The sequence below is a fragment of the Caloenas nicobarica genome, chromosome 24 (assembly GCF_036013445.1).
Source record: "Caloenas nicobarica isolate bCalNic1 chromosome 24, bCalNic1.hap1, whole genome shotgun sequence".
NCBI lineage: Eukaryota > Metazoa > Chordata > Aves > Columbiformes > Columbidae > Caloenas > Caloenas nicobarica.
The window spans coordinates 1,166,685-1,180,200 of record NC_088268.1 but is presented as its reverse complement, the minus strand read 5'-3'; the positions used below and the strand labels follow the sequence as shown (position 1 = coordinate 1,180,200).

General features: G+C 49.0%; 2 protein-coding genes across 2 annotated transcripts; one reads left to right on the top strand and one right to left on the bottom strand.

The window, feature by feature from the left end:
- Nucleotides 1-9,380: 9,380 nt before the first annotated feature.
- LOC135998306 (feather keratin 1-like) lies at nucleotides 9,381-9,689 on the bottom strand. Its single transcript, XM_065651462.1, has one exon. It carries the CDS (start codon nucleotides 9,687-9,689, stop codon nucleotides 9,381-9,383), a length of 309 nt encoding a protein of 102 aa, XP_065507534.1.
- Nucleotides 9,690-12,997: 3,308 nt separating this feature from the next.
- On the top strand, nucleotides 12,998-13,306 carry LOC135998305 (feather keratin 1-like). Its single transcript, XM_065651461.1, has one exon. It carries the CDS (start codon nucleotides 12,998-13,000, stop codon nucleotides 13,304-13,306), a length of 309 nt encoding a protein of 102 aa, XP_065507533.1.
- Nucleotides 13,307-13,516: the final 210 nt, after the last annotated feature.

Below are 13,516 nucleotides of genomic sequence, written 5' to 3'. Positions count from 1 at the left end.
CGCGCTCCCCTCGGCGCCCCCGCGGCCGTTTCCTGCAACCGCCCCCCGGCGTGAGCCGCCTCTCGCCTCACAGCGGTTGCCGGGGCAACGCCGCGGGCGCCATCTTGTGCGGGCCGAGGGGCCCGTCCCTGCAGGCTGAACCGCGCTTGGAGGAGTTTGTGTTGAAGGGACCTTCCCAGCTGCCCCAGTGCCCCCCCTGCCATGAGCAGGGACATCTGCACCAGCTCAGGTTGCTCAGAGCCCCGTCCAGCCTGGCCTGGGATGTCTCCAGGGATGGTTCAGCCACCACCTCTCTGGCCAGCCTGGGCCAGGCTCTCACCACCCTCAGGGACAACAATTCCTTCCTCATGTCCAGCCTCAATCTCCCTCCTTTAGTTTCAAACCATTGTAAGGAACATGTAACGAAGAACCGTTGTTTTTACGTAACTGAGGACCTGGTGCCTGACCCCAGCCGGGGGAAAGGACCGAGAGACATCAGACTATGAATCCTCAATGCAAAACACAGTCTCTTCCAGAATACTTACTGATACCTGTATTTACAAATTCATTTAGGGGGAAGGGTAGCCAAAGTACCAGGAATCCATATTTTAAATAGATTGATAAGGGGAAGGGTATTGTATGTGTTGGGGTAGTTTGTAAACCCTGAAGTACCAACCAATGGGGAACAGGGGAGGGAAATTGCAGCCGGGGTTTGGGGGGATATAAGCACAGGCTTTTTTCCCTATTATGTGTGCCTGCCTTTAGGTAGAACACCCGGTGTTGCAGTATCGTTATTAAAAGAAGTTGCTGTGCTGAGAGATCCGGCCTGAGCCTATTATATTTGCAAAATAATTGTTTCCTACACCATCACCCCTTGTCCTATCACAACAGGCCCTGCTAAGAAGCCTGTCTCCATCTTTCTTATGGGCCCCTTTTATGTACTGAAAGGCCACGGCCAATGCAATAAGAGATATAGCATAAGGCAAGAGATATAGCATAAGGCTGGAGTTTGTACACTGAGTGTAGGGACGCCTGTGCTCCTCCAGATCCCGTCAAGCAGCTCTGCTCCCAAGCCAGGGCTCAAATTGCATCCGCAGTTTTTATTAACTGCTTTCCAGCTCCAACTGCAGAGGCCTCAAATATATTAATAGTTTATTCTGCTTGTTACCAACCTTGTTCTTGCAGAGGGATGCTGGAATGGTTTTGCCCCTGGACTTCGTAGGTCAGGGAATCTTGAAGATTTGTAAGACAGCTGGTGGGCTGCAGCTTTGCGGTTTGGGTGGGGTTTTTTGGGGGGGAGGTAGGTTTTTGTTGTTGTTGTCATTTTTTATGAATTAATGAATTATATTTATATTTTTGTAAAGCTAGCTAAACCTCAGGGGTGTGTGACACTAACCAGAGGTCGGAGTCCTTCACTCAGTTAAACGGTGGCCTCTTCTGTTACTCATTTATAAGACCACAGGGGGCCTCTCACAGCATAAACCAAGCCAGTTACAGCTTGCACTTTCAACATAGGGTGTTTATGAAAACATGGGCAGGCACACCTCCTGGATGTGCCCAGATTTCTCCTGACATTTACGAAACTATTCAGCAACTTTATTTTCCAGCTTAGAGTAAAGCCGGCCTGGTGCCTGGGCCTTCCTCGCCACCAGCGCTCAGGATGGGAGCTGAAAACTCAAAACTCCTTCCCAGGTGCAGGGAGAGTGTGACCCTGCCCTGGAAGACTTGCAGGGGGCTGCTGTTGATAGGAGGAGCAAAAGTCTTTTAGAAATCCCTAGGCCCAATGGAACAAGACTAGGCCTGATGTAACAGGAACTCAATAGAGAAACAGGAGCTCTATAGAGATGGGATATAAAGAAAAGCAGGATGTTTGGTTTGCAAGCTGGGCAAGCGGAATGTTACACTAAATGAAGAAAGAGCTTTTGCTCTGTAGTAGCACAAAATGACAACATGCATGCTCAAGAAATTAGGTTAAGAAGCTGACACTTGGGGGGCACCAGGCTGCAAAGACCTTGGGGGGCCACTAGAGACCCACAATGAATACTCTTGAATACCAAAGATGGACTTCTGGGAAAAGGTGGGATTATGTAAATAATTTATGTTTAATGCATGAACTAAGCTGTAGAAACAACTGAATATGCAATTGGTACGCGTAATAAATACCAAGAAGTGTGAGTTATGCACGTGCTCAATTAGAGGAACAATCCTCCGAGCATCCGGCGCGCTGCAATAAAAGTGCTGGTTTTTAACACTTTCAAAACAGTGTTAAGGAGTCTTTTTGCCAACTTCTCAGCATAATTTCCTGGCAATCCAGGATGGGCCAATCTTCCTAACCTTCCATGGATTGCAGGATCTCTGGAACCTTACACCGGCACCAGGGAATTCCTGGAAGGGACCACAGGTCCTCGGACCAGCCTGGGACGAGGGTAAGACCCTATCAATAGAGATAAGGCCCTTCTTAAAAAATTTAGTTTGGTTTGGATACTACCTACATAAGACGTGTGGGGACAGCAGTGCTGTAGGTGAGCTAGCCTATTCCGAAATTTGGTGTATTGATACTTGTGACCTGAGTGAGATGTGTGGATTTGTCTACTTCCTGGGGGAACACCAGTGCATTGGGTCTTTGCTATCTTTCAAAAAAAAAAAAAGAAAGAGAAAAATGAGAAAACAGTAATTTGATAAAGGTACTTTTAGGGATTTTGTTGTTATTTGTGCCCTTAGTGATTTTGTTGTTTGTGTCTTTAGTGATTTTTTGTTGTTGTTGGAGGTGGTGATTTTACTGTCCAATACTTATGGTTAACCAATTGTCTGCCTCATGATTGCATCGTTTTGCAACCAAAATGTAAATGTTCAGTGGGTGCAGAAGTCAACAGAGAGATACTTTATCAAAGCAGATGGCTGATGATGCAGGGACTTGGATTCTGCAAACTCAGGTCCCTCTGGCTACAGGACGGGGGTGCAGCCCTGCGGTTAGAGCACAGCATCTGATTGAGTGCTGGCTCGTGTGGGCTGCGTCCCAGAGCAGGTCCCAGACCTGCCTGTGCTGCTATGGAGTGGGACACACAGGCTGGGAGAGCGTGGATGGGTGTGGAAGATGTGTGGGTTACAGGGTTCCTGAGCTCCCCAGGGGCACAGACATGCTCTGCTTATTGAGGGGATCCCTGCCCTGGTGATACCTGCTGCCTTTCAGGGATGAGGGAAGGAAAGCTGAGTGACTGGAAGCAGAGGTGTGTTTTCCATTGCAGCATGGTCTTGGTGTCTCCCTACAGTCCCCCGTTTTCCAGGGCAAAAAGAGACAGCTGAAACAAAGAAATAAACTTAACAGCAAAGTCAATTATACTGTTAAGCAGGCATTCTTTATTAACAGTGCTGGGGAACACTGGGGATCATCCACTGTAAGTGCTCCAATGACTGGACGCTCTCGAGTTGCTGATCTTCACACAATTATTGCATATTTATTACAGTTTTTGAAAATTTTTAACATACAATACATCTACACTAAGAAATAATTGCATAAAGTTACAATACATCTACACTAAGAAATAATTGCATAAAGTTAGTATGAAGTTAGTTATCATTGATTAGTTTCTTACTTACAATTCATCTATTAATTACTAGTCAAATATAAGCTAAGCACTCTGTGGGAGATTTGAGGGATTTTCTTGAAAAGAATGGACGTTATATGGAACTGAACTGAACAGCCCTGTGAGGCCTATGTGAACAAGAGCAAAACAGCCTACGTGCCTTACGTGACTTCGAGCAGCCTTGAGCGAGAACAAGAGAAAGTGTGTCCAGTGAAGAAATCGAGAGTCAGCAAGTCAGCAATTTTGTAGTGAAGTAATGCTGAATGTTAGAGCTCATGCTAACTGTTAAGATCCAATCCCTTGTCAGTCTGCGGTGCGTGAACAGTAGCTATTAACCAATTACATGCAGCCTGTAAGCACGTGGACAGAGCAAAAAGATACTTAAGGAGTATTGTAACAAGTAATAAATGGCTTCAGCCGAATTCATATTGGATCGTGTGGAGTCCTTGGAATACATCCTCACAGCACTCTGCGTCTAAACAGTGTATTACTTAATCTTCTGTCTCCTTCTTGTCATGCAGAAGGATCTAAAACTTGAAAAATATCCCCTCATTCTGCAGGTGGTTAGAAAGCATTTACCATGTCATTGGTTAATGATGGGTATGTCTTTTGTAACTTAATTACAGTATACATTAATTTAGCAGCTTCTCTTTACAGCTAACATCTAAAAAGAATTTGCTGCTCTTTGGAGGTCAGTGTAGATTCCACTGTGTTCCTCCGTTGAAAAAGAAAAAAAAAAATCAAAACAGGCCAAGAGCATCACAGCCCGGTGGCACGAAACTCATCTGTGCCCGTGCACCACGCAGATACTGGCCAAGAAGCACTTCTTGAGCAATTTGGCTTCCAGGGCTGCATCTCTGCCATGACCTTTCACCGATTCCAGCAGGGCTCTGAGCTGGAAAGTTCCTCTCGAGGGACACATTTTCAGCTGGTTCAGGTGAATGTAGGACCCAAGGATTGAAGGCATATCCACAGAAATGCCTCCTGTTAGTCTGCCTGCTGACACAAGGAGCCCTCCCTTGAGGCTTCGTGAAATCTCTCCAGGAGGCCTGGACAGTCAACAACCTCAAGCAAGTTGTTGGTCTCCCAGGATCCCAGCGGGGTGCCCCCAGCTCTCTTCTACGCCCGTGAATTTGCCAGCCTGGAGGGAGATTTTCAACCGATAGACGTCCCCATCCTGCCTCCCCTTGGCCCCTGGAAAATCTCCTGCCACTGTCTCTACTGTCAGAGCCTGATAAGCATCCCCTGGAGCTGCAGGATCTGGAGTCCCTGCTGAAGGTGAGTCACTGCTGCGCTGATGCCCCTAAGGCCCACTGAAGCCACTGTTTACTTTCTGGCTGACTGTCGCCTCTGGGCTTGCATTACTGAGATGCCTTTTCATCTTCTGTTTGGTTGTCCATGAGAAAACAAACTCCTCTACCCATGTTGACTGACTGCAGCAAATCTGCTGTAGAGGCCACGTTAGGGGACACAGCTACCCTTGTCAGGTACAAGTACTTCAGGAGAAAAGGGCAAACGGGGAGATTACAGAGCCTATGGAGGAAGCCAACTTGTGCTTGTGATGCGAGGTAAGTCACACACATGAAATATTTTTACTGCATAGTTGTGGGGGAATAATGGAAGATTGTCAAAGAGGAAAACTGTGAACATGCTCAAGTGACTTGCAGCTGGGGTATAGAAAAACACATGTATTACACTAATTGTTTTTTGGCCTTGTGTGCTTGACAAGTAGAACCTCTGTGTTTACGTGACATAGGCCTGTGAGAAACTCCAAGACATCTTATCAATATCCCTGAGATTCCTGCTTTGTTGTGAAAAAGATCAAAGCACAGCAGAAAACTGTGCCTGCTTGAATCCTTGAAAGGTGAACACAGCAGGTTGCAAGATCTTCAACAAGGGCTGAATTCTGCAGCTCCCAGGTGACCTGTGCCCGGGAGCTTAAGTGCTTTTTTGGAGATCCCCAGTTAGCAAGGTAACAAAAATAAATTTGCTCTTTGCGTTGCATCTGTGGCTTGTGGTTGTTCCTGTGACCTGCCTGTGTTGGCTCACGTGATAGTCCTCCTGGCGTTCTTCATACTGTGAAGATTATACCCATGACAGTGATATTTGTGATCTCCACCACGTGCTGTGCCAGCACTCAAGCCTGGCCAGCAGCATGGCCAGCGATTTCTTACAAAACTTGCTTTGCATTGGTACGGCCTCCTACACATCCCCACTCCATCTAAACTGAATTCCTCTTGCAGCTGAACAGGTTTTCTCAGGGAGACAGGCAAGGGATAGGAGGGTGGATGGCTTCTGATTTAGAAACTAGGTGTTTTTTTCTGGGAAGAAAACCACACTTTTTACTTTTCTCCCTCTAAATGCCATTTTGGGAAGCATTTGCCATAGATCTGAAAACATTATCTTCTCCTCCATTATTCTGCCTCTACTTCTATCCTCCCTGGACAATTTATGCTTACAGCCCACATCTCCTTAAGGCAAAAGCCCTTTCTTGGAACTGACTTCAAATGAGAAGACTCATCCAGATGTGAGCAACCAGAATGGACCTTCAATCCCCTGATTTCCTTGAGGGGAATAAGATACACTAGAGGGTTTCCTGCTGTTTTAGTTGGAAGTTACTGGACAAGGTTTTATGGCAGTAGGTCCTGCCTTGTCTAATGTAATTCCATGAGGTAACTGAAGACTTACCAACGCTCTCTAATAGTAGCAACAACAGAATCATCTTAAGTACAAGAGATAATGTGTATAGAATCGTAACAGTGGATCAGGAGAACAGTGTAGGCTTCTCTTGAATGGAAATATTAACAGCAGACATTTTCAAGCACAAAGAGGTTTGCCTCTTCCTGTCCTTTTATCTGCAAAAATTTCTTAAATTGTTTCCAGGAGCCTGAGATGGACTAAACCTGTCAAAGGATTGAGATTTCACCCTGCATATATGATCTTGCAGTGTCATATTTCTCATCTGCACTAATGCAGATCATAAAACAATTCTGACCATTACATAAACCTGAGGGTTTGCATGCAGGAATGACCCTTTTAATCCCCATTTCCAGAATGTACCCCAGTCAGGGAATGATTGACATGTGTGTTGAGTGCCTGTCCTGAGCTGTCTGTTGGGATGAAGAATCTAAAGTGGCCATTGCTGATACAAAGATGGGCTTTGCTGCTTTTTCAAAACAACTGGGAGAACTTCTGTCAGGAAACTATCTCTTCACAGTCAATAGGTCGCTCGGTGGTGGAACATGTGTGATTTCTGCAAAACTCACACTGAGCAGCAATGCATCTTGCCTTGCCTTCTCCTTTCTTGTTTCCACATTTGACTTTCATCTCTTCTTTTTTTTGAAGAAAGGGCAAGCAGAAGGGAAAGCAGCTCCTCAATTGCTGGCTATCTGTCCCAAAAAGCCTTGAAGTGCTGAATACTATGTGCTGCTCTCCAGCCATGGGGGTAGTGAAAAGACTCTCCCAAATTCAGAGGTATGTGGTATTGTGAATTCAGGAGATGTCATGAGCATGGCCATCCTCTTTGGCAAGGAAGCTGAGCCACAGGTGTCTGTTCCCTTCTTAGATTGATTAGCACCTGCCCCTACAGCAGTGGGAAGATCTCTCCAGTGGGAGATGTGTTTATATTTATGTAGTTCTCCGGCAGAACACATTTTCCTGTCTTGCATTTGAGCTTTTGCATGCAAGAGGTTGGAAGATGTATGTGGAGGAAGTTGGCAGTGTCTCTGCTACAAAGCCAACTGGCAATTAGGGCTCTGGGAGGCTCCTGCATCATCATGCTCAGGAATGTCCTGAAGCAGTTCAGCAGCTCCCCTTCCTCAGCTTCAACCCTCTATGCCGGGGGTGTCAAACTTATTTTCACCAGGGGCCACATTGGCCTCACAGTTGCCTTCAAAGGTCTGAACGTAATTTTAGGACTGTCTAAATGTAACTACTCCTTAACAGTCCGTAACATTTTGGGATTCAAATTGTTCCACCAAAGATGGTATGGTGCGCCACCTAAGTAAAAGACCAAGATGTCCTTTAGGACAAGGTTAAATAATTCTCAGGCCCTCTCACACAGGCTCACCTTCAAACCCGCTTCCGCATATGGCGGAGCTGGCTGTATCCATGGAGAACAATGTAGAATTCATGAGTGGGACCCTAGCTGCTGTTTACAAAATATCTTTTTGCAGGTACTTTCAAAAAAATAACATGTAATTGCTAAAGTTCATGTACCTGGCTAATTTAGTAAAAAATTAAATCTTTGCCCAATTGAGAGTACCCCTTTAAGCCTCCCCTCTCCACTCCCCACATAATTCTTGTCTGTCTTGTCTTTCAATGCCCCAAGGCAGTCACTAATGTCTCCCATTAGTCCCACCTATTACTCTTCTTACACAGGCTCACCGCTCTCCAGTAGCTACAGCTGCAGCTCCCTCCATTCTGCTCCTGCAGCGCAACGCGTGTCACACACGCTACATGTGTGACTAGTGCACTGGCAGGAGCCTGGGGACAAGAGCTCGGCACTGCTGCCGGGTAGAAACAAAGTGCTGGGCCAGGTAAAACAAGGTGGCGGGCTGGATCCTGCCCGCAGGCTGGATGCTTGACACCTGTGCTCTATGCAGTCTTTCCTGCTGGTGACAGCACTGCTTTGGAGAGCTTCCAGACTCCTCTTAAAGAATGATCACCCACAACTCCCTGCCTCACTCCCTGCCCTCAGTGTCTCTTCAGAAACTTTCCCAGGAAACCCACAGCATAGATGGAAGTAGAAGGATGATGTGTACTGTGAGCCTATTCACATCATTCTCACTCCTGCTGTTCTCTGGGAATGTTTTCTACCTGGGCCTTCCCCCACCACAGCACAGTGGCATCCTGAGCAAGAGGAATTCCCTTTCCTCCTCTCCTCAAGACCTTGTGGGGATGCTGTCCTCCCAGAGCCTTCCACAGCTGAGGCTCCTCAGCCAAGCTTGGGAGTGGCCACACACCCCTTCCATAGAACATGCACTGGGGCCAAGAGGACACATCTGGGCAGAGGCTCAAAAAAGCTGGGCCTGATGGCCAGAGGCTCTGCAGGAGTCATGGATGCCTTCCTCACCCCCAAGTGACAGTACCTGAAGGGGTCCCACTGCACTGTGTCCCAGCCTCCTCTCCTTTGGGAATGGAGAAGGCTCCCGTGTGCCCCATGCACCTCTAACTTCCCCAGAGAAACACCCTTCCTCCTGATGGTATGTGTCTGGAGTGTCCACAGAGGGAAGGACCACACAGTGACAGTGATCAGTCATTGTGCTAACAACCACTGCACAAATATCCCTGAAACCCACCTCCCAGAACTACCTCTGAGAAATGCCTCTCTCCCTGGGCATCCTGGGAGAGCATCTGCAGGGAAAAGGATGAGACAAAAGCATGGGCTGGGATGCAGAAGAACTTTAATGAGTCAAAAGAGGGAAACAGGATTGCTCTGAGTGGAGGTCCTGGTGAAAGGAGCACCAGGGGCAGACAGGAGTCTGCTCCCCGTGGCTGTGGTGCAGATCCAGCCAGGCGTCCATCTGCCTGTCCCACAGAGGGAGCAGGGCCAGCAGGTCCTCCTGTGCTGGCTTTGTGGGGCTCAAAGCTCAGGGGAGCACAAGAGAACAAGGACACAAGAGGAACAGGAGACACTGGGAGAGGGGAAAGGCAGCATGGGCCATGCTTTCTGAGAGCCCAGGCTGGCCCCGTCATTTTGCAAGAGATGTTGGGGTTGCTTAGCCCTTCTGAAACCAACACCCCAATGCTCTGTCACCAGTCCAGTATCATCCTGTGGCTCCCCGGGGGCCTTCCCCAGGGCCATCACCAGCAGCTTTAGCAGGGGAGACACCTCCTCGTGCCACAGATGCCGCTGCCCAAGCCAGAGAGGCCAAAGCCCCCGGAGTTGATGGGCACTCCCTGAGAGCTGAGGATGCTGCCAACAGCAGCGGAGGTGGAGGATCCCACGGCGGTGTTCTGTGGGAAGGAGGTGAGGATGGGGCCGGGCAGGGTCACCACCACAGCTGGGGGCTCGATGACAACTCTGGAGTCCTGGCACTGCTGGACACAGGGCTCATTGCAGCTGTTGGCCAGTGGGGTTGGGCCGCAGGGCTGGCAGGGCAGGCACGGGTTGTAGCAGGACATGTCTTGTGGCTGGAGCTGCACCTGGGAGAGAGGACAGGGGGAAGCAAAGCAGGGGAGATGGGTGAAGAGCAGCCTGTCACCCCACCACGAGGGAGATAAGGTACATGCTGGGTAGGGAGCTGAATGCTGCTCAGAACAGGGGAGGAAAGAAAAGAAAGGGCTTCAGACTCACCTAATCCTCAAGGAGAAAGTGTTGAGAGAATTGGGTGAGAGACTGGGTATTTGGGCTGGCTTTTATACTGCTCCAGCACTGCCCCAGGTACAGAGTCACGCTATAGGCAGGCAGTAATTTTCCAACAGACTCTCTAATTGAAGACATCCCAGCCAATGGCATGGGTTCTTTTGTTTTTCCACAGCTCAATGCTTTCATATTGTGATTTATGCCGTGGCCATTTCCATTTGAGTCTCCTTTCAAGTGTTGAGATGAGAGTCCAAGGATTTTCAGGTCAAGAATGCATCATTGTGGGCTGAAGATCTGACCCAGTTGCCCGATGAAGATCCAGTGGAGGCAAATAACAGTGGCCTGAGGTTTTCCTGTGAAGTTGTTTGTCACCGTATTCAAAATAAGGGGACCAGCATGCTCTGATGGTCACTGGTCTACTTTCCAGTGAGTGGGCTGCGCTTCTCATTTTGAATCTTCTCCTCCTGATGCTCTTGTTTTTGGGATAAATCTGTCCATCTATTTTGCTATTTCCCCCCTCTTAGGAGAATCCCTTGGGGTCTCCAACCAATGCCTTCAGCATATTAGGGTTGTTTCTCTGTCCAGTCTATGTGCAAGCAGCATCTGTGTAACTTCACATATATGCATACGCGCATATATATGTTTTCTCTCTTGTGTGTCTGTATTCATTCTTGTATCAAAATAATTTGTTTTCCCTAGAATCTGGGTATATATGCATGCTTACGTGTGTGCATGCACACAAGTGTGCATTAGCACCTGTCTGTGTGTCCCTGTGTACGTCTCCTCCTCGCAAGGGGATGTGCTGGTTGTGGCAGGGGCACTTTCCGCTCCTCTGACCATGAGCACCACAGAGCAGCAGGTTCCATGGGCCAAAAGGAGCCAAGTGGCAGCTGAACAGCAATGGCATGGAATTGATGGAGACCTGCCCTTGGCGCTGGCACTGAAACACAAACCTTGTTTCCTGAGCTCTCTTTTTCATGCCCCTCCAAAGCTCATACTCTGCTACTGCAGATTTCAGAACCTAGTGAGGACAGTTTCACACCAGTTTGGAAACAGAGTTTAATTCAGTGTATCAACATTCAAAGTGTCTTAGCATGACTATCAGTCACCTCTCTCTGCCTCTCCAGGTCAGGATACATCTTCTCCTCCCAGTGTTAAGGAGTTGAGAACAATGAGGTTAACAGGGAGAAAAGCCGGGAAATCCTGCCCACCTCCTGAAAGGCACTCCTGGGTGAATCTGATTCTGTTGCAGTGTGAACAGTGTCTGGGACAGGACACAAGCCCCTCATGTCTAAGTCAAAGCCTTGGTCACCTCTGCAGCTAATTGACCTGACACTGATTTGGGCAGGGGCTGAGACCTTGAGTCACTGCCAAACACGAGGACAGGTGACCTAGTGTCACTGTGCTTTGGAGGAAGGACAGACTGTTGAGGCTGCAAAGGGAGAGCCAAACAGCTGACAGCTCATTTGGTCTTCAGCCACAGGGAGCTTTTATGTCCTGCACTGAAATCCTGTTTTGCCAGGAACTGCCTGGGAGGGAGAGAAGGATTGTCTGATTCATGACCACAATCCCCAAACACTGCTGCTATCCTATGAGGAGTGTCAGGAGAAGAACTCCTTCCCTCGGAGACTGTTGGCAGTGAAAGGAAGGGCACTGCAGGAGAGGGGGAAATGCTCTCCCTATGAGAACTGCTTCTGCAAGAAACCTTTCCTTTGCATTTCACCTTGAGCTGTTCTTCTCAATAACCTTCTTCCTCTCTTCCAGACAGGCCTTCCATGTCTCTAGTCCCTGCCCAGTGGTGCTTCGTGGTGTGGAATGGGGTCTGCAACAGCAGAGAAAAATTGTCTACCTGTGACTGAATCCCCTCTTGTCCAATTCCTCTATGTCCCCTGAACACTCCTGGACACATTTCTGCCCACACCCCCTTCACCTTGACACAGGTCAGAAGCAGTGGCTTTGGGCTGCTGAGAGGATCCAAGAGACAGGCTCTCACTCTGGTGATTCCAGTCCCAAGATGTTTTCTCCAGTCCCTGAGATATGGAAGTGAGAAACCTGTTACCTCTGAGTGCTACAGCCACCCAGGCTGGGTTGCACAGAGAGAGAGACCAGAGAGGAAAGGAGGCCAAGAAAGCATGGAAATTTCTCTTTAAACCAAGCAGTGTAAGGAGAAAAAGAGCTGAAGCCAAAAGCACAGCCCAGCAGCCTGAGGAGTGTTTACCACTGACTGTCAGACTGATCTGGGACAGAGGGAGAGAGAAAAGGACAGAGTAAGTCCTTGTGCATGGGAATGTGTGGATCTGCAACTGAGGACTGCAACACTTGGAGTACCTGGGACCATTCCTGAAAAAAGAGTTGCAAATGAGCCCACTACGGTACCCTGAGATGGTGTCCTCTGCCTGCATGGGACGTCTTCAGCACTTGACTTCTCTCTTCTGCAGTGTTGCATTCCTGCCTCAGAAGTCCTTGGGCCATCCATTCCAGCATTTGGCAGAAGCGTCTCTGGAACAAAGGGCATTTCAGAAATGAGGAAATGAAAAGGAGGCAATGAAGGAAATGAAATTACGAACTGTGTGATTAGGAAGGGTATTCTCCATTAAAGATGAGTCTGTTGGAAAATTACTGCCTACACAGAAACAGCCTCAAGGCCTGGGGCACTGCAGGAGCAGTATAAAAGTGAATCGAAAGCCTTGTTCTCTCATCCACTTCTCTTGCCTTGCTCTCCTTGGGAACCAGGTGAGTCTGCAGGCCTTTCTGCTTCTTATCCTTCCCAGGCTGAGTTCTCAGACCAATGGACACCTCAGCTGGTGCCTGCTCTATTGTACTGTGGAAAGACTTGGAGGTGCTTGTCATAGAAGCAGGAAGGAGGGAGAAGGTCTAGCATGGAGAGAGTCTGGGGCTTGGCTGAAGCGTCTCCCAAGCTACGGGCTAGGTGGGCACCTCCCTGGGCTTGGTTGCTTGTGATGGCAATTTTGGTCTGATGGAAAGGAGAAGCCCATAGGTATCCCTATAGAAACTCCAGCTCTCCACCTTGGCGTCCTTGTGGTGGGTTGACAAGCTGCTCCTCACCCATGTCCCCTGCTCTTCTTCTCCTTGCCCTGTCTCCCAGGTGCAGCTCCAGCCACAAGACATGTCCTGCTACAACCCATGCCTGCCCTGCCAGCCCTGTGGCCCGACCCCACTGGCCAACAGCTGCAATGAGCCCTGTGTCCAGCAGTGCCAGGACTCCAGAGTTGTCATTGAGCCCCCAGCTGTGGTGGTGACCCTGCCCGGCCCCATCCTCACCTCCTTCCCACAGAACACCGCCGTGGGATCCTCCACCTCCGCTGCTGTTGGCAGCATCCTCAGCTCTCAGGGAGTGCCCATCAACTCCGGGGGCTTTGGCCTCTCTGGCTTGGGCAGTGGCTTCTGTGGCACGAGGAGGTGTTTCCCCTGCTAAAGCTGCTGGTGATGGCCCTGGGGAAGGCCCCCAGGGAGCCACAAGATGGTACCAGACTGAGGATGGAGCACTGGGGTGTTGGTTTCAGAGGGGCTGAGCAACCTCAACATGTCTTGCAAAATGACGGGGCCAGCCTGGGCTCTCAGAACGCATGGCCCATGCTGCCTTTCTCCTCTCCCAGTGTTTCCCGTTCCTCTTGTGTCCTTGTTC

Bases quoted from the DNA above. Each gene is read 5' to 3' on its own strand.
- LOC135998306 (XM_065651462.1), bottom strand. From the start codon at position 9,689: ATGTCCTGCTACAACCCGTGCCTGCCCTGCCAGCCCTGCGGCCCAACC.
- LOC135998305 (XM_065651461.1), top strand. From the start codon at position 12,998: ATGTCCTGCTACAACCCATGCCTGCCCTGCCAGCCCTGTGGCCCGACC.